At 37.7% G+C, this 21,909-nt stretch overlaps 1 protein-coding gene across 4 annotated transcripts in view; it reads right to left on the bottom strand.

Annotated features, from left to right (window-relative positions):
* Col4a5 (collagen type IV alpha 5 chain) overlaps positions 1-21,909 on the bottom strand; it is a 189,326-nt gene that overhangs the window by 33,829 nt on the left and 133,588 nt on the right. For all 4 annotated transcript variants that reach the window (XM_040744480.1, XM_013122323.3, XM_013122324.3 and 1 more), the window contains exons 30-37: positions 21,516-21,629; positions 18,773-18,940; positions 17,405-17,494; positions 16,846-16,995; positions 13,738-13,836; positions 11,805-11,894; positions 10,870-11,009; positions 4,403-4,529 (exon numbers count right to left, since the gene is read on the bottom strand). In XM_040744480.1, coding sequence (XP_040600414.1) covers positions 4,403-4,529; positions 10,870-11,009; positions 11,805-11,894; positions 13,738-13,836; positions 16,846-16,995; positions 17,405-17,494; positions 18,773-18,940; positions 21,516-21,629 — 978 coding nt within the window. The remainder of the gene's footprint in view (positions 1-4,402; positions 4,530-10,869; positions 11,010-11,804; positions 11,895-13,737; positions 13,837-16,845; positions 16,996-17,404; positions 17,495-18,772; positions 18,941-21,515; positions 21,630-21,909) is intronic.

Here is a 21,909-nt window from a genome sequence, read left to right as displayed (position 1 = left end):
TAGGTATTTAAGTTTTTACAGGAAGTTCTATTGTTTTCAATGAACAGCCATTACAAATATTTCTCTAGAATTATAGTAAAGTTTAAAACTCTGTCAATGTAAGATCAAGCTGATTCTCAGGTAATTGAATGACCTGCTAGATGTTGCAACATTTTTTTGTTTTTGAGACAGGATTGCCTATATAAACATCCCTGACTGCCCTGGAACTCACATTGTAGAGCAGGTTTGTCTCAAACTCACAGAGATCCATCTGCCTCTGCCTCCTGAGTGCTGAGATTAAAGGTGTGTGTCACCATTGTCTGGCGATTAATCAACATTTTATAAGGAATTTAGAAAAACATGAACACAAACGCACGCACACACACACACACACCATTTATAGCATTCAGTGCACGTGATAGCTTGAATGATCATGGCCTCGACAGGCTGATATTGAATGATTGATCAGCAGTTGGTGGAACTATTTGTAAAAGATTAGAAGGTATGACCTTGTTGTAAAAGGTGTGTCACTGGGAGTGAGTCTTGAGGTTTAAAAAGTCCTTTGTGCCTCATACTTATGTATGGATAGGTAAGCTCTCAGCTGCTGCTTCAGCACCAGGCCTACCTGCCTCCATGTTCCCAACCATGATGGTACAAACTTTAAGCCTCTGGAACTATGAGCTCTCAGCTAAACACTATCTGTTATAAGTTGTCTTGGTCGTGGTGTTTTATCGCAGCAATAGAAAAGTAACTAAGACCACAGATAACAAATGATGCCACATAAGAGTAAATGTGAATCTTACACAGCAGAAAATACAGAACTACATTTCTGTATTATTAGAATATTAATATAAGTAGAAAACTTCTTTAAAATAGATTTTATAAATATGGCCAAGAACCTACAGCCATGGGAACTAATTATATAGCTCAGTGGAAAAAGTGTGTACCTTGGGTTCATTGCCAGCACCAAAAAATTAACAAGAAAAACCTACAGAAAATGTTGCTTTATTATGGAAAAATAAGAGCACTGAAATTTCTAGAAGAGCCATTTAAAATAGTGTAGACATGTAGGGAAGCAAAGTACAAGCTAATTTTCAACAATTAATAAAATCCAATGAATGATTAGAGTGGTAATTTGAATATGAATCTCCCTCATAGGCTCTGGCATCTGAGTACAGGATTCCCAGTTAGTGGTACTATTTGGGGAGGCTTAGGTATGGACCCTGTGTGTGTATAGTTCTTCTGGTGTCTACCGTTTCTTGAGGAGAATTTTGGGTGGACTCATGGAATATATTCCAGGCCACAGTACAATGTACTAAAGGAAAGGTCTAGTGTATTTTGAAAATGAGATAAGTTACAACTTCATTTTGTGTTTATGGGGAAAATACATACATACATATATACATACATACATGCATGCATGTATGCATGCATACATACATACATGCATATACAAAAGAAGGCTGTAGCTTCTCTCTCTCCCTCTCTCTTGTAGCATATCTATCTATCTATCTGTCTGTCTGTCTGTCTATCATCTATCTATCTATCTATCTAGTCTATCTCAGATCACTGAATTCATATCTTCCTGTTTTGGTCATATGCATCATTGATAGCTTAGCTTTGAGCTTTTTTTTCCGTTTTTGGTTTTTCGAGACAGGGTTTCAATGTATTGTTTTGGAGCCTGTCCTGGAACTAGCTCAGTAGACTAGGCTGGTCTCAAACTCACAGAGATCCACCTGCTTTTACCTCCCAAGTGCTGGGATTAAAGGCATGTGACACCACCACCCAGCCTTAGCTTTGAGCTTTAAGCAATGATTTGGTAGTATTATCATTCTTACTTTATGATGTCCTTCAGTATTTGATAAAAAACATTACATTTGATAATTCATAAAAAGGTAAACATCGTCTAGAAAAGCCATAAGGCCTTTAAAAAAAGACACACTTTAGAGTTAGCCAATAACAGAGCTTCAGGACTCTGATTAAAAGAACCAAAAACCATTTTTAAATTAGTACATTAAAACTGTATAGAAGGGTTTCCTTTACAAAATGAATCCATAATCTCTCTCCCCTATTACATATAGAGGGGAAGATCACAAAGAAGCTGCTGCAGAAGTTTCTAGACACCAGAAAGTGAACTTTTGTTTTTGTTTATCTTGCATTTTCAAAACAGTCTCATAAGAATCCATTTTGAAACAACCTAGGTATTCAAAATTAAAATGAAGGTAACACTGAAGTTCCGCTTTAAAATAGCTCACTGCACAAATTTAAAATAAGACAAATACTTAAAAATTCATGCTAAATGAAAAATGTACAGTTCCAAACTAATTTGATATTGCACATAACTAATGCAGAAAGGAGAAGGCTGTAAACTCAATGTCTGCACAAATTATAGCTTTTTAAAAATTAGGTGGTATGTTAAATACACTTTTTTGTCTTTTTTACTTTTAAATTTAAATTAGAAACAAGGTTGCTTCACATGTCAATCCCAGCTCCCTCTAACTCCCCTCCTTCCACACCCTCCCACCAACCCCTCTCCCCCTCCCCCAATCCCCACTCCTTTCCCCAGAAAGGGTGAAGCCATCCATGGGGGTGTCTATAGTCTATAATTTCATCCAGGGCAGGGCCTAGGCCCTCCCCAAAGAGTCCAGGCTGAGAGAGCATCTCTCACTGTGGGATGGGCACCCAAAATCCATTTGTATGCCAGGGATAAATACTGATCTACTACCCAAGGTCCCATAGATTGCCTAGGCCTCCTCACTGACACCCACATTCAGGGGGGTCTGGATCAGTCCCATGCTGGATTCCCAGCCATCAGTCTGGGGTTCAAGAGTTCCCCCTTGTTCAGCTCAGCTGTTTCTGTGGGTTAAACAAGCCCAGTCTTGACTCCTATGCTTTGTCTTGACTCCTATGCTTTTAAGAGAAATCAGAGCAGGTTTCCCTAAAAGATACAGCAAAGAATACTAACTTCATTTTTTGTTTTTTTTATTATTTTAATTTTAAATAGCTTGTTTCACATGTCAATCCCAGTTCCCTCTCCCTCCCCATCTCTTGCACCCCCCCCACCATCCCCCTCAGCCTCCCACCCTATTGCCCTTCCTTTCACATAGGGGATATCTAGAGTCTGTCATTTCACTCAGCGAAGGGTCCAGGCACTCCCCTGAGAGTCCAGACTGAGAGAGCATCCCTCTTTGTGTTATGGACACACGAAGTCCATTTGTATGCCAGGGATAAACACTGATCCACTGCACTAACTTCATTTTTAATAATAATTCTACACTGTAACTAGCAAATAGTTCATCTACTAGATATTATATAATTGACTGTGGAAACATTTTCAATTACTACACAGCAATGACAAGAAATAACTGACATGTGCAACACAATTAGTGAATCTTAGACATAATGATGAGTCAAAGAAATCACGTAGAATGATATAATACAGTGGTTCTCAACTTGTGGGTTGTAACAGTGATGTATATTAGATATCCCGTATATTAGATATTTAGATTATAATTCATACCAATAGCAAAATTACAGCTATGAAGTAGCAATGAAATAATTTTATGTTTGGGGGTCACCACAACACATATTAAAGTATCACAGCATGAGGAAGGTGAAGAGCCACTAGTAAAATACAAAAAGCATGATTCCGATAAGGTGAATTTCAGTGGCAGGCAAAATTAAACTGATGGTGCTAGAAGCAATGATAATAGTTATCTCAGGATGAAGTGTTGGGAGGGTGTAGAGTGGTGAGGCTAAATGAAAACAACGTTTTGATTTTGGTTTGTGTGGTGGATTAATAGGGATATACACAGGCAGACACTCATCCAGAGACAGGAACACTTCCATTAAGATGCTAAGAAATAAAAACAAAGACTCATCTATGCCACTGTGAAATTCAGAAGCCAAACTGAAAATTACACAGAAGGATGAACTAACAGAGACAATAATCTAGGTCAGGCTATCTACTTGACTAGAGTGCTATGTCTTTGCTTGAATGGCTCAGTTTTCATCATCTGAATGAACAGCGTAATTGTTCTCCCAACAGCTACCAGCTGTGTGCCTGTGTCCACTGTTCCAAGAGACCCAGCAGCAGCAAGAGCCTGGCAGAGTATATTATCACCTGCAAAACTAGTAAAGCCTCTGAATTGATTTGGGGCTAGCAGTCAAAGATTGAAAACTGCTCCACCAAACAAGTGTCTCTGCCCACAGGGTATTGTCCTGCTGAGTCAGGAGCACTTATTCTTTCTTCCCCATTTCATACAGAAAGGCAGGCGGGCAAAGAAAGGTAAAGTACTACTTTGAGATTATGTTGCTAACCAGTACAGGATGCAAGTCTGCCGAATAAGAGGTTGTTTCCAATATGAGTTACAGTGGGAGAGAAAGGAAGGGGAAAAGAAACAGTAAGGAAAAGAACACTCACCTGGGAATCCAGGCAGGCCTGGCTGCCCTTTTGCTCCAGGGCTTCCTGGTAATCCAGGCAGACCAGTATCTCCCACAGAACCTTTGATACCTGGGTTTCCTGGATATCCAGGCAGACCAGGTTCACCCTGAAAACAGGAATGAAAAGACAAAACTAAAGTCTCGTGACATTGATTGTATAACTTAGAGGGCTTTTACTATATGCCAGGAACTCTGCTAAGCACTTTATATAAATTGCATCCCTTAATCATCACATCAGCCTGGCAAGTTACATTTGTCATTTCCATTGATAAATGAGAAGACCAAATCTCAGAAAAGTCATGAGTCTAAGGTCTTTAGTAAGTGACAGAATTAAGATTTGTACTGAAGTCTGCTAGATTCCAGAGTTCGCACTACTGTACTACATGGATGTATCAATCTCACTTAGCCTCACCAATCCAATTAGAAAGGTAATACCATCGTCTGCAAGTTATAGTGATGCAGCTAGCAAGTGGTAGAATCTGAATTTTGACGTCGGAATTTGTAGTTGTCATCTTTAATATGCTTTAATCAATTCATGGCTTATAAAAAGTCAGTGGCCACACTAGGTTCTAATACAAAGGTTGATTTTTATCTTACCATGAACAATCTACCAATTATTCAGTGGGTATCTAAGAATCTGTTACTTTCATGAAATGATTCTGGACAAGTAGCCTACACAGTCCATGTGCTGCATGTTGCCAAAGAGAGCTATGAATGTGGCTCATCACAAAATTAAAAAATTATACAGACATTATAAGACCTTTGTTGGTATTTTTGGTAACTTCATTTTGCAGTTCTTGACCTTGAATTTTATAGATGACCATCTCATGTCACAGTGTCAAAAGGTTGGATACACACATGTGATAGCAGGATAGGTTTATATTCCTTCGTGACTCTAACAGTTTCATAAATGCATACTATAACTCTTGAATATAATTCAAATTTCTTTGTAGCCACAGGCAATATACATATTACTATTTTCCTCAATGAATATTTATATTATATATCTTTTTTTTACAAGGCAAGCCTTATAAAGAAAGCATTTAATTGGAGACTTGCCTACAGTGACAGAGATTTAGTCCATTATCATCGCAGCCTGGCAGCAGGCTTGACAGACATGGTACTACAGAAGCAGGTGAGATCTACATCCTGATTCACAGGCAGAGACAGAGAGTCACTGGGCTTGCCCACTCATCAGGGACACAGTTCCTCCAACAAGGCCACACCTCCTAATCCTTTCAAATTGTACCACTCCCTAGTGACTAAGTATTCAAATATATGAACCTATATAGAGGACATTCTTTTTTTTTATATTTTATTTTCCAGTTTCAATTTAGATAAGAAACGAGGTTGCTTCACAAGTCAGTTCCAGGTCCCTCTCCCATTCCGTCCCCTCCTCCCGTGCCCTCCCCCTAACCCCCCCCCCCCGTTATCCCCTCATTCCCCCAGGGAGGGTGAGGACCTCCATGGGGGTGTCCATAGTCTGTCATTTCATATAGGGCAGGGCCTAGACCCTTCCCCAAGAGTTCAGGGTGAGAGTGCACCTCACATTGTTCTGTGGGAGTCCAAAGTCCATGTGTATACTTGGGATGGGTACTGATCTGCTGCCCAAGGCTCAATAGATTACCTAGGCCTCCTCACTGACACCCAGATTCAGGGGGTCTTGATCAGTCCCATGCTGGATTCCCAGGCTGATGCCTGGGATTCAAGAGTTAACCTTTGTCTGGTCAGCTGTTTCTGGGGGTTAAACCAGCCCAGTCTTAATCCCTTTGAACATCAGTCCTCCCTCTCTGTTACTGGCTTTCTTGAGTTCAGCTCAGTACTTAACCAAGGGAGTCTGCCTCTTCTTCGATCAGCCACTAAATGAAGTTTCTGTTTCCCAGACTCTCTGGCCATAGGATTGTAGGCTGGCACTCCCCAGATCTGTCTAAAATCCTTATATGAGAGAGTACATGCCATGTTTCTCTTTTTGTGACTGGGTTACCTCACTCAGGATGGTTTCTTCTAGTGTCATCCATTTGCCTGTGAATCTCATGATTCCATTATTTTTTTCTGCTGAATAGTACTCCATTGTGTAGATGTACCACATTTTCTCTATCCACTCTTCGGGTGAGGGACATCTAGGTTGCTTCCAAGTTCTGGCTATTACAAATAAAGCTGCTATGAACATAGTGGAACAGACATCTTTGTTGTATGAATGGGCATCTTTTGGATATATGCCTAAGAGTGGAGTTGCTGGGTCTTGTGGTAGGTTTATTCCCATTTTTCTGAGGAATCTCCATATTGATTTCCAAAGTGGCTGAACCAGTTGGCACTCCCACCAGCAATGGAGGAGTGTCCCCTTTCACCACATCCTCTCCAGCATAAATTGTCATTGGTGTTTTTGATTTTAGCCATTCTGACAGGAGTGAGATGGTATCTCAGAGTTGTTTTGATTTGCATTTCCCGGATGGCTAAGGATGTTGAGCACTTTCTCAAGTGCCTCTCAGCCATTTTAGACTCCTCTATTGAAAACTCTCTATTTAGTTCTGCAGCCCACTTTTTAATAGGGTCCTTTGGTGTTTTGGAGACTTGCTTCTTGAGTTCTTTGTAAATTTTGGAGATCAACCCTCTGTCAGATGTGGGATTAGTGAATATTTTTTCCCATTCTGTGGGCTGCCTTTTTGTCTTGCTGACTGTGTCCTTTGCCTTACAGAAGCTTCTCAGTTTCAGTAGGTCCCATTTATTAATTGTTGATCTCACTGTCTGTGCTACTGGTGTTATGTTCAGGAAGCTGTCTCCTGTACCAACTCGTTCAAGGGTACCACCCACTTTCTCTTCTAAGAGGTTCAGTGTGGCTGGATTTATGTTGAGGTCTTTGATCCATTTGGACTTAAGTTTTGTGCATGGTGATAAACATGGATCGATCCGCATTCTTCTACATGCTAGTCTCCAGTTATGACAGCACCATTTGTTGAAGATGCTTTCTTTATTCCATTGTATATTTTTAGCTTCTTTGTCAAAGATCAGATGTTCGTACGTGTGTGGGTTAATACCCGAGTTTTCAATTCGATTCCATTGGTCTACCTGTCTATTTTTGTGCCAATACCAAGCTGTTTTCAGGACTATAGCTCTGTAATAGAGCTTGAGGTCAGGGATGGTGATGCCTCCGGACGTTGCCTTGCTGAACAGGGTTGTTTTGGCTATCCTGGGTCTTTTGTTTTTCTATACAAAATTGATTATTGTCCTTTCAAGGTCTGTGAAGAATTGTGCTGGGATTTTAATGGGGATTGCATTGAATCTGTAGATTGCTTTTGGCAGGATTGCCATTTTTGCTACATTGATCCTACCTATCCAAGAGCATGGGAGATCTTTCCATTTTCTGAGGGCTTCTTTAATTTCTTTCTTTAAAGATTCAAAGTTCTTACGATACAGGTCTTTCACTTGTTTGGTTAGCGTTACCCCAAGGTATTTTATGTTGTTTGTGGCAATTGTAAAGGGTGATGTTTCTCTGATTTCTCTTTCAGCCCTTTTATCATTATATATCTTTTAATACAGCCTTAGAAGGATTCCTACCCAGGTTAATACTTTAAAATATTTCCCCTAATACTGATGAAAATAGTGCACCATAATTCTAAATGTCTACCATGGTACCCATGCTCTGATCATGAGGAACATGACCTCTTCAATAGCACTGTAGTGTTCAGTATCACCTACAGAATGCCTCCTTAGACTTGTCTGTGTCAATAAGACTTGCTGTTTAAGTCTTGAGTGTTTCTATATTATGTTAATAGGTTTTTAAATTAGTGTCCCATTTCCTTACATTTTTTATCAACAGTTAAGAATCTTGGGCTGAGGATGTATGTATTTTTTCCTGACCCATTATAAATCAAACACATAGCCCATTTTGTGGTACATAATGGGGATCTAATAACAACTTGGCTTGAATGGATCCCACATTAGATGTTTATACAGATAAACTAGGTTAAGTGCTGTACCGCTGAGCTTTATCTTAGCCTGGCCTTCATTATTTAAATATCTTCAAAACCAAGTACAAGAAAACCAATATCCATTTATTCATCAAATCTCAGAATTCTAGAATTAGTTTTTCTCATTTTTAAAATTTAAAATAAAAACAATCTTATTTCACACACCAATCCCAGTTCCTTCTCCCTCCCATCCTCCCATGTCCCTCACCAACGCCTCATCCTACCCCCCATCTACTCCCCAGGGAAGATGAGGCATCCCATGGGGAATACCAAAGTCTGTCACATCATTTGGGGCAGGGCCTAGAATCTAAAAGATTCAGAAATTAAGCTCAAGACAAGTGAAATATTATGTTTATAGGTAGAAATCTTGTTTCAGATTTCCTACCACAGAGGGCAAAGTATTTATACAACTTATTGAAATAATTTGTAAATTTCACAAGCCAGCCAGTTCAGTGTTCTTAGTACATTCAGAGTTAGACATTATCATCAAAATCTAAAATTTGAAAAGTTAATCTTACACACACACACAAAAAACACCTGTACTCATTAATAGAAATTCTATATTCATTCCCTTTATCAATCCAGGACCAACAACAATTACCCTGTTGTTTATATCAGTTCACCTATTCTGGACATTTTATATAAATAAAATCATGTAATATGGCATCTTTTATCTGACTTTTTTACTTAGAGTGAATTTTGGAAAATCATCTAGGTTATATCAGTACTTTATTGCTATTAATCATCACATCATATGCTGCTATATGGATAAAGCATGGATCATTCATCCCCTGATGGACATTTTGGATTTTTCCACATTCTGATAATTTTTTTCACATTCTGATCATTATAAATAATGATGCTATGAGCATTCACATACACGTACAAGTTTCTGTGAAGAAATACCCACTCACTTCTCTTGAGTGCATACATAGAAGTGAGACTGCTGGGTTACATAATAGCTATATAACTTTTTGAGGCATCACCAATTATTTTTTCATTGCAGTTGTTATCATTTTACTTTCCCACCAGCAATATCTAAGGCTTCCAATTGTATTACATCCTTTCCAACCTTCTTAGAAGTGGCTAGTTTACTGAGTGGGAAATGGTATCTTACTGTAATTTAAAATTAAATCAATATGGCTAATGAGGATGACTATCTTTCAATGTTCTTATTAATAAGGTATGTGCCATCATGCCTAGTTTACGCTGAAGATGAAATCCAGGCATTTACAAGTGTTAGGTAAGCATTCTACCAACTAAGGTACATCCTCAGGCCCTGTTTTTAATAGAATCTTCCTAATGGGGACAAAGTGTCATCTCACTGTGTAATTTATTTGCATTTCTGTATTGATTAGTGAAGTGGAACATCTTTTCATGTATTTGCTGGCCATTTGTGTATGAATTTTAGAGAAGGTTCTATTCAAGGCTGTTCCTTATTTTTGAATTGGAATACTAGGGCTTTCTAAAAAAGATAATTTCTAACAACTTCATTCTTGTGCATGTGGGCATCATACTGAAGTATACCTGTAAGACACATAGAAAAAAGCTACAGATGTTCTTCTTGCTTTAAGAGTATCATAGATAACTCTTAATTCAAACATTTTTCTGGTACCGTCAATTGTAAATTCAAAGATGGTTTATAGTGGTTGCTTTTACTGTACTGTATGTTGAAATGACTCCAGTATAGAAATAAATATACATTAACAAATAAGAAGTTTAAAAAACAATTTTAAATCAGCGAGTAAAAAATGGAATTTCTTAGAGATGAGATTGGGTCAATTGGGAAATTGTCTGGAAAAAAAGGTACTGGATTATATTCCCAGGCCAACAGATCTTCATACGTAGAAGACAACAGTTTTGGAGGCTGGGAGTCAGGCCTCCAGTCTTCTCCCTCATCCCTATGTCCCATGATGACTTTCCTGTTTCAGCAAGAAAACATGAGCAATCACTAAACTACATTCTTCATATTTTTCTTCAAACTTCTTTTTTTCCAAAAGCTTTCCTATCTTTCAAGATTTCAGGACCAAGAATTTCAGAGTCATCCTTGACACCCTCCTTTCTCTCAGATTTCATAAGCAAGTCTTTCTGATTTGATCTATCAACTATGTTTAGAATCAGACCATTTCTTACCACTCCCATCACTACCAGCCTGATTTAATCCAACAGTATGTCTATGCTATATAGTTAAGTACCAGCATAACTTTTCTGAAGTATATTGTCTTTTTTGAAGTCAAGAGGTTTAATTTAAGAACAGATAGTGTATCATCATGATATTCTTTCTGTTTGCTTCCCATTTTACTTAAGAATAAAACTTATGATAGGCCCCTAGATAATATATTCCTTGTTACCAGCTTGACCTCACAACCTAAGAGAAGATGAAAGGAGCAATTATATTTGGATAGTAAAGAATTACAAATGAGCACAGTTAAAGAACAGCTGCAACTTCTTAGACACATGATCAGAAGACTAGGATTACCTTTGGACCGGGATGACCCGGAAGACCAATGCCTGAAATGCCAGGATCTCCTTTACTTCCTTTCTGGCCTGGTAACCCTGGAGAGCCAGGTTGTCCAGGAACTCCAGGAGGTCCAGGGGGCCCATCTACACCTTGAGGGCCTGTTGAAAATATGTAATGCATAATATTTAATAAAATAGTCTTTACTCATGGCAAACCTAAGATGAATGTGATTTAGTAAAGAGATCTTTTAAAACTTCTGCAAACCGAGTATATATAATGAGTTTCACAGATGAGCTTATGTATAGGGAGGCTTTTTCCTTGAGAGAAGCCACCTTGAATTTGTATCAATAAATGAAAAATCATACCCATACCATAAGCTTATATAACAACTTATTTTTAAAGAAATTTTGGTGGAAGGGAAAAAGCTACAGAACACATATGTTTGTGAATTCTAACTTTTAATTTTCTTAAAATTCTGTCCCTTATTAAGTCACTTTAATTTTTTTGTTGTTGTTGTGAGAGTTCTATTCATTGGTTATTTTAGAGATTGTCTTACTCTGATTCTATGAAAATTAGCTGCCCTATCTCCAATGCTGCTCATGGAATCCCAGGCCTCTTACATACTATCACTTCATTACATACCCAGGCTTTATATTTACATCTTTTCTGATTTAAAAAATGATAAAAATGAGGGTTTGGTCATAGGTCAATTGGTAGAGTGCTTGCCTCATATGTATAAAGCTGTAGGTTCACTTTTTAATATATTATAAACACTGCATGGTGTCAAGCACCTATAATCCCAGTATTTCAAGGGTAGATTCAGGAGAACTTCAAGGTCATCCTCAGCTATGTCACAAGTCTGATGATAGTCTGTACTACGTGAGAGCCTGTCTCAAAGGAAAAAGACAGTGAATATTAATAGGACTAAATAACTTTGCCTTTTCATTACTCACCAGGAAATCCCATGTCACCAATGTTTCCTTTAAGTCCAGGAGGTCCTGTAAGTCCTGGTGGACCCGGGAGACCAGGGTTACCCTTGGGACCTAGAAAAGTGATGTTGCTAAAATTAAAGCAAAGTAGTGGCATCATGAGATTGGAAGAGTAAATTTTGTTGTATTAAAATCTACAGATATAGTTCAGTGTGAAATAGGTAGGGGGTCCCCCAGAAGTTTCCTTGGTAACTTACCAGAATATAATCATGCTAATACAGGTCTTTAAATACTTCATTGAAATAAAAGTAATTTTACCTGAGCACCTTGGTTCTTCTCCTAAAACAATTCTATGTATTTTATGTTCATATATATCTATATCTCTATGTATGTATGTATATATGTATGTATGTATGTATGTATACACACACACACACACATACACACACACACACCCTTTTTGTCTTCTTATAGACAAACCAATATAAAATGTTTAATAAGACTTTAGCCATGGATCTTTGTAATAACAGAGCCCCATTATAATTAGGCCAGAAAGAGATAAGGGTTTGTGGTTTGATGGAAAGATGCTGGATTGGCCTGAATGTGTTTGAGAATTCTACTTAGAACATCACAGGTGTTTGAGCTGTGTGATTTCATCTACATATTTGCCAGTGCGATTATATATGTAGTTTTCTTGTTCTTTCACAGGTGACTTCCAGCTTTGGGAAGAGAATGCAGAAGATGCTGGAAAGAAACCAGGAGGGAATCCATCTTTTTCAAGTCACCAAGATAATGTGGTATGAATTCAATGGCAAAAGACTGACTTTCAGGGTTCTTCTAAGAGGACAAAGACCAGCTGCTTTTTATTTTCTGGGGAGTCAAGCTAAAATCAAACACCTGAAAGTTTTATGTGAAGACAGTAACTAAGGCAAACTGGACACTGTAAGAGCATTTGTACTGTAACAGAGTACAAGGAGGCCTGAGAAACTCTTATCTTTGATGTCTATAACCATCCGGGAGCCTTCATCCTGTGACTGATGGAAGCAGAGGCAAACACACAACTAATCACTGAACTGAACCCAAGGAACCCAGTGACAGAGAGAGAGGAGTGATGAGCAAATTGGCAAAGAATGGGCTGGCAAAACCAGCAGAGACAGCTGATCTGAACAGGGGAGTGCTCTTGGACCCCAGACCGACAGTGGGGAGGCCAGCATGGGACTGATCTGGACCCCCCCAAATGTGAGTGTCAGTGAGAAGGCCTGGGCAACCTATGGGGCCCTGAGCTGTGGATCAGTGTCTATCCCTGGTATACAAACTGTCTTCATGTGCCTATAGCACAAAGAGAGATGCTCTCTCAGCCTGGACTCTTAGGGGAGTGCCTTGACCCTACCAAGAGTAAAATGACAGACTCTAGATATCCCCTATGTGGAAGGATTTGGCAATAGGGTGGGAGGGAGGGGGGGAAGGGGAGTGCGGGAAGAGGGGAGGGAGAGGGAACTGGGATTGACATGTAAAACAAGCTATTTAAAATTAAAATAAAAAATGATAAATAAAAAAATCAAAAATTTCAATCATCTTTTTACATTGCAGATGATTGACTTGTCTAACGATAACAAACAACAACAAAAACAAAACAATTGGAACAGGTAACTTATTCAGGCTCTTACTGGATAGTTGTCCAATTTGTATGTTGGAGTGTCTGTAGTAAAATATAGCACCTTACTTATATCATAGTTTTACATACAGTCTGCTGTGAGCAAACTATGAATCGGAATAAGCAAAATAAAATATCCTAGAAATACTGTCTGTTGAAACTTGGGTTAAATGTCAACAATTTTCTCAAGCCTCGCTGCACTTATACCAGATCCAAACCATTACTAAACATGCTACAGTCACAATTACTTTTCCATGGATTACTGTCAGCTATCCAAATGCCACAGTCATCTATCTTATATACCTGGCAGTCCTGGTGATCCAGGTTGTCCAATCAATCCAGGTTGCCCCGGGTCTCCAGGCAAACCCTGGTAGCCTTTTGGTCCTGAGAGTCCAGGAATACCTTCCAAAGATAACAAGATAAGCATAAAAAACAAGTTAGGTTGATTCTTATTAACAAATTAATTTGCCAAAAAACACCGCTTAAGTGTTGAAATGTATGTAAGTGAAAAGGAGAAACTGGCATATTTTCTCTCTCTCTCTCTCTCTCTCTCTCTCTCTCTCTCTCTCTCTCTCTCTCTCTCTCTCTCTCTCTCTCTCTCTCTCTCTCTCTCTCTCTGTGTGTGTGTGTGTGTGTGTGTGTGTGTGTGTGTGTTTGTGGGATTGCTGCACTTTAACCATTTCTCTAATTCTGTGCTCTGTGACAAAAACTCATTTTTCTGATAGTGCACTGATTTCCCAAGTCAAGACAAAATTTCCTAGGACAAATGAGAATGAAAAGATAACCAAAAACAATGCAGCAGAAATCAACTTGGAGATGATGCCTGGGTAAGAAAAGATGGATAGAAGCCATCTCTTACATAGTGCTTGGGAAGGTAAGGATGCTCTTGCCAAGTTTTGGTAAAAATTTAGCAAACTTTCTTAGAAATGGTACGAGTGATTGTACAGCATCTTTGCCTCTAACATGATACAGATGTAGATCACAAATTATGAAGATGCCCTGGAGAGTGATGAGGTGTGTAGCTCAGTGAGAACCTGACTATTAGTTTCTCCAATTTTTACTATATCCCACCAAGAAATTCAGACCAGCCAAAAAAGTCAACTTCCTCTTTGTTCCTGTCTCAGACTATTTCATTAGTAATCCTACAATAGATGTCAAGTATATTTTCCCACTCTAATAATTCAGAAAGCATGGTTAAAAAATAAGAGAAGTCACATAAGATAATAACTCCAAGAGCTGGTAAGATTGCTCAGTGAATAAAGGAGCATGCTACCAAGCCTGAACTGAAGACCTGAGTCCACAGAGTGGAGCAGGAGAATTCACTCCTATAAGTTATCCTCTGACATTCACATGGCTATTGTAGCATACCAATCAATCAATCAATCAATCAATCAATCAATCAGTAAGAATCTGATTTGGGGGGAGAAGGGTTTGATTTGAGCTCAGAGACCAGGTTACAGTCGATCACCACAGGGAAGTCATCAGGGACTTGAAGCTCTAATCAATTCCTTGTCCCTTAACTTGCTTTTGTCAGGGTACTTTATCATGGCAACTGAAATAAAACTAAGACACCGAGGCAGGAGGACCATGATGCATTCTGAGCCATCCTGGGCTACAGAGTAAGATCCTGTTTCGGAAAAACAAATAGAAAAGAATTCATGAGCACCTTAAATATTACCCTTGGTGTCACCCTTCAGGATATTAAATAGGAAATTGGCATATATCAGCAACTCTGATTCTTTTTGTTTGGGTTTAGTGAGTTTGTTGTTTATTGAGACCAGGTCTTACTGTAAGGTCTCAGCTGGCTTGAACTCCAGTGATTTTCCTGCCTCTTATGCTCTGGAATTGCAGACTACAGGCTTTCAGCATGTGACATTACTCCTAGACCTCCCTGTAATTGTTGATTTGGAGATGTGAAGGCGTACTGTATAATAATTTCAAATAAATAAACTTAAATTAATTTTAAAAAAAGAATCTTATTTTTAAAAGAAGAGGTATCTAAGAAAGACATTTCATTTTAGTCATCCTAAAAGTTACATGTTCCTGCCTCTTAGTGTACTTTGTGAAAAGCTCTAATATAAGATATAATTTTTAAAGGACAATTTTCATCAAATTATGCTCAATGAGAAACTCATAACATTTTTAACACATACACACATACATGTACAACTGGTTATATTAACAGAACACAAAAGAATTGCAAATATACTAAAGCTACAAATTAATGACTAATATTAAAGTTTCATAATGTTTGAATGACTAGGTATCTTACATTAATTTATGTATATTTATGTTTTGTGGGAGTCTTGATGAACTATGTATACATCTATAAAAAGAAACCAATAGTTTCATAATTTATACTATTTGTCCTCATTTGGTTTCAAGGACAAAATCTAAAGGACCACCACATTTCCTAAATACCAAAAGCTGTTCCCAAATTATTGTGGCTATATATGTGGCTATATATCATTTTCTCTCTTCTACACTCCTGTGATACTTTTGGATACCTTAAGGTAATTATTTAAGTCTATTTTATTTATGAGTGTACTTGTTATGTACACACGTATATATGTATATATGCTTAATACATGTTGGCACGTATGTTTGTAGGTATACATAGAGGCCCAAAGTTAAAGTTGGATGCCTTCATAGATTGTTGACAGTTTGCTTATTGAGGACAGGTCTCTCACTGAACTCAAAGGTCTCCCAGAATTCCTCTCTCTTTGCCTCACAAGTGTTAGTATTACAGGTACGTGCCAGTTTTGCTTTTATGTGGGCTCCAGGGATCCAAATTCCAGTTTCATGCTTGCATAACAAACACTCATTCACTGAGCCATCTCCCCAGTTCCAAGTCTTTTTTAAAAAATCCTGTAGCTCATGACAGGGAAATGACAAGAAAATATTCAAGCAGAAAGCTAGTCAATGAAACATCATGACTCAAATGAAATTTTAACTACCAAAGTCTTATGTATCTAACTGAATTGTTGAATCCAGTAACTCCAAGTTACTTCTCTGCTACTTAAAATAAAATGTCAGTGGCCAGGCAAGATGGCTCAGTAGGGAAGGGTGCTTTGTGAAAAACCCGATAACCTGAGTTCAATTACTGGAATTCACAACGTGGATGAAGGGAACCAACTGCTGAAAGTTGTTCTTTGACTTATGAACATTCAGTCACACACACACACACACACACACACACACACACACACACACACACAAATAAATGAATATATCCACACATACATAAATGGATAAATATGTGTAAAATCAAACTTCGGGAACTGAGTATGTAGTATAGAGTGTGTGTTAGCATCCATATTGGACTGTGTTTGTTATTTATCTAGTACTTTCCCCAAATTAAAATTCACATATGCAAAAAGAATGCATTTCTTGATCCATCCATTCACTTACCTGGTAAGCCAGGCTCACCCTTCTCTCCTTTTGATCCCAGGAAATCTGGTTCTATTGGTCCAGGAGGACCTGGAAGGCCAGGTTCTCCTTTACTACCTTTTTCTCCTGCAGGACCAGGAAGACCTGGTTGACCTTGCATGCCATCATCACCTAAAATCAACAAAGCACACCAAATTTGTCCATCCATAATTAATTTGTGTAAAACTATCACTTGGTTCATAACTAGGTAGTCCTATAAGCTCTCAAAACATTGATGTACCTTGATCAATGAACAACTTGAGTGCATACATATCTAAAAAGTCAGCCAATGATCTCTCTGCTTTCTAGGATTCTTGGATGATGACTAAAGGCTCACCCTGAGCTAAACATTTACAATGTTTCAGGTGTACAGATTATGTATGTCATCAGACTGAAAACAAGATTTTTAATTGACACAGCACAAAGAAATAGAACACTAGGCACTGCTGGTTTTAAAGTAGGAAAAACAAAACCTATATTGACAGAACATAATGTTTAATTTTCTTGTCATACATAACTCTCAGTAAACTCCAATTCTTACCTTTAAGGCCAGGAGCACCACTCCTGCCAGGAATTCCCAAAGGTCCAGGTAGGCCTGGAGGTCCCATCATACCTATTTCTCCTTTGGCACCTTTGGAAAATAACAGTTAGTAACTTTTGTCTTTTTTGGACCTTGGAAAGCCTCTCTGTGTGTCTCTCTCTGTCTCTATCTTTCTCTGTCTCTCTGTCTATCTCTCTTTCCCTGTCCCTCCCACTTGCTCTCCCTCTCTGTCTTTTCAAAAAGCACATAATTACTTTTATTTTACATGTTATGGGTGTTTTGGATGAATGCATGGCTGTGCACCATGTGCATGCAGTACCCGCATAGGTCAGATGAGGGTACTGGATCCCCTGGGACTGGAGTTAAACAGATATTTGTGAGCTATCATGTGGGTGCTGAGAATCCATCCCTAGTTCTCTGGAAGAGCAGCAAGTGCTTTTAACCACTGAACTATCTCTCCAGGACCTCATTTTTGTCTCAGGAAATCATTTCTTTGAGAATCCATTTGCAATGGGAGAATGCTACAATGATGAGAAGAGGCATTATGAGTGATTAGATGTTACACGAGCTAAAAAACACCCAAGAGTCAGAGAAGTGCCATTATAGAATTGGATTCTTCTACTCCAAACATTCTTGTTGGAGTCATATGAATTACATAAAATAATCCAGTAAAGCCACACCTTGATTTTTGACACACAGAATCTTAAACAAAATGTTTGGAAAGTTGCTTCAAACAATCACATCTCAGATCATTTATTATATAGTAATATGTAACTGGTACTGTCACACAGAATAAGAGGTGGCAATTAATGTAATTAGTAGGGCTCAGGCATGCACAGAGCACGTATTTGTGGTTTAGATAATTAGGTCTTTTAGAAGTCTGTAAGAAATGATACTATGGTAAGGGATAGGCTGCCCATAGTAAGGCATGATGGTGTAAATGGTAGGGGGTTTGCTAATTTGCCTATTCTTTTTAATGTCTTGTTCATCATTTAGGCTATGAATAATTGTTCCAGAGCACATAAAGAGTATTGCTTTGAAGAAAGTGTGAGCACAAATATGCAGGAAAGCTAAGTAAGTTTGGCTAATATCTAGAGTGACTATTATTAGGCCTAGTTGACTTGATGTGGAGAACCCTACGATTTTTTAAAATGTTGTTTCGAGTTAGGGTGCAGATTGTTGTAAATAGAGTGGTGACTGAGCCTTGGCATAGTATAGTGCAAACAGCAAACTAAGTTTCCGACGTTCATACACTTAACACTCTTTCTTAATAGATAATGCCAATTTGTAAAATGCCATATGAACATATGTCAGTCATATTAATAATAGTTTCATTGATTCCCAATCAGAAAAATTATTAAACGTTACCTGGGAATCCATGGACACCTGCTTTTCCTGGGAGACCAGGTGATCCTGGGGGTCCTATAAGACCAGGGGTTCCAGGAAGCCCTGGACTACCTCTTTCTCCTGGGGGTCCTGGAACATCAAACCCAGGAGGTCCTGGATCTCCCTTCTCTCCTGGTATTCCATGTAAACCTAGTTAACAAAGTAAGTATTAGTTAAGTATTGAAGCAGTTTATAAATGATGGATTTATTATTTTTCTTGTAAAGAAGTGATAGGATCTGTATATAATAAACCTAAGAGAGCACATTAGAGAGACTTCTGGCATTGTGCATGCAAAAATGACTAAAGAAAATCAAGCTTCCACATTTTAAATCATATTTTTTAAGTTTTTTTCAAATTACTTATGGTAAAACATTTTGAAGAAATTCCTAGCTTATTGTTGACTAACTTTTTAATAAAGCACAAAATACCAAAACAATGAAATAAGAGTCTAGTTTTCTGGTTATAGTATTCAATAAACAGGATTATAGCATTAAATTGCAGTAGAATTTTTGAACGCATATTCTTCAATGTTTATCTCATTGGAGATTGTTAACATCTTATGATTTGCCACTGACCCACTGACCATAGTTGGAATTTCATTGTTCTAATTATTAGTACAATATTATGTTGACCCCTCTAAATAATTATCAAATAAGTCAGTTTAGTTTGGTTTGATCTTGGTTTTGTCTTAAATGTTGTTTTAATAGTATGATACTATCAGTTCTTATTATTCTATATTACATTTTCTATTGCACAATGAAACAAGTATATTACATAAGCTTCTGGCAGTTTTAGTCATACACTATAACCCAGGTTATAGCAGCATTATCGTAGTATTCTAGCTGATCACCTTACTATTTAAGAATCAAGATAATTTGAAGTGGGTGAAGTTAATATCCTACTGTGGTAATGATAATAAATTTTACCTTAAAATAATATATGTCCCATGCATAGTAAAAATGTGACTTGAAAATTTACATATTGAGAATGCTTTGAATAATTTTTCATGCTAACTATTGTTAACTGCTGAATGCCATTGGTTTAGATATTAAAGTCTATGGTACAGGAAAAATTTACAGGCAAATATATGAAAGTAAATTAAAATGTATTAACTAGCACTGTTCTGATCCCATCACGATCTATATATGTATATATGCTGCCAGAGTGGGGGAAAAAGAAAGTGATACAGAAATAGAATATTATATGATTTAACAAATAAAACAATTGCAAGGTATTAGCTATAGTAAAAAAGGAGTATGTATTAAAACCTGTATTTTATTAAGATACTTATTAATACTATTTTTATTCAGCTGTGATGTACGAATTCAAAATGCTTCTATGCAGTCATGAATTTTCCAAGAAGCAATAAAACACAAAAGAAGTAATAAATTAATTTTATCTTTCTTTGTGAACTAGCAGGTGAAGTCTGTAATGGCCAAAACTAAAAATACTTTTTTTCTTCAAGTTCCCACTGCTATTCGGGTTGGGCAGAGTGTTTTTGTTCCACGAATGATGAAGCAACTATTTATAGCAACTCTGTTCAGAACATGACTCCAAGTTTTTTTTTATGTTTCAATCAGTAACAACATATCAGGGGCTATAAAAAGGTACAATTAACCTTCAAATTGAGTTTTAAAATAGTACATGAATAAAAATAGTCTTTATGAGCATTTTATATTGTTAACCACTGTTTTGAGAATTTCAACAACAGACAATATATTCAGTGTCATTTAAGGTCAGAAAATATGTCTCTGTGTTTAAAAGAATTACATGTACATCTGAACTGTGCTCAACTTTCTGGTATGTTCATGTGAATAAAAAACAGTTAAATGAGCCGGCATTGGTGGCACACGCCTTTAATCTCAGCACTTGGGAGGCAGAGGCAGGCGGATCTCCGTGAGTTTGAGGACAGCCTGGTCTACAGAGCGAGTTCTAGGACAGCCTCCAAAACAATACAGAGAAACCCTGTCTCGAAAAACCAAAAAAAAACAGTTAAATGTTCATTTTTGTGTTCATTTTATGAACTATTTTACAATATTTTGAAATACCAAAATGCAGGCCTGAGAATGACCCTTACTATACCCGAGCCAACAGAAAATATGAATTCATCAAGAACCCACAATTTGTATAAACTCTAATACAAATATAGAAGAGCCATGCAATTATTTATCTATGGAGGCAAAAATGCTAGGCTGCATGTTCACAAAACCTTTCTGGGTATCCAATTTTTTAAAAAAGCTTAGTGTTGTCAGTCATAAAATCATTCCTAATCTAGGAGGGAAGGGGAGGGAGGAGGGAATCAAATAAAAGGAAACAAAAGACCTATGATGTATTTTTACAGAACATTCTTGTGAACTCTCATTATGATTTTCATATTTTGATAATGTGAAGAAGTTCTACATGCAAGTCTTGTATATTACTGCAGTATACCTATTCTGGCCGGAAATAATCAGCACCAACAGTTTGAGGTCTATGCTTCTAAAACTGTATTGTTCAACGATTGTACGGTAATGGTAACTATGTGATTATCAAATTGTGCTATTAGAAATAGATGGATTTTAGGTGAACAGAGAGGGGAAGCATCAAGCATTAAATTAGCTCTTATGCTGTCATCTATAATTCACACTTTTATAAAATTATATACATACATAGATTACTTTTTAAATCACTTTGCTGGAAGACATTCATATGCACTGCAAGTACTATGATTTACTGTGATCTTACCAGGTTGGCCTATTGGTCCTGGAGTCCCTGGTGGTCCTGGTGGTCCCTGAATACCAATTCCTGGCAGCCCAGGAGGCCCTATTGGGCCAGGTTGTCCATTTGATCCAATATCACCTTATTAAAAGACACAAAATACATGTTAAAAACAACATCCCCCTGTTTCTTTATTCTTCTCTCATACATTACATACCAACCAGTTTCCCCACCCTCCCCTCCTCCCAGTGCCCTCCCCATCTTCCCTCTCGCCCCCAGATCCACAGCTCTTCTGTTCTCATTCAGAAAAGATCAGGCTTTCCATTGCTATCAACCAAGCATGGCATAACAAGATGCAATAAGACTGGTGTATCCAGGAAGAAAAGTTAAAATAAGTACCCAAAGCAGAAATCCTACTAAT

This window comes from Mesocricetus auratus, unplaced genomic scaffold (genome assembly GCF_017639785.1).
Source record: "Mesocricetus auratus isolate SY011 unplaced genomic scaffold, BCM_Maur_2.0 Super-Scaffold_100003, whole genome shotgun sequence".
NCBI classification, from domain to species: Eukaryota; Metazoa; Chordata; class Mammalia; order Rodentia; family Cricetidae; genus Mesocricetus; species Mesocricetus auratus.
Note: the sequence above shows the minus strand (reverse complement) of the source record. Positions and strands in the feature narration are given on the sequence as shown.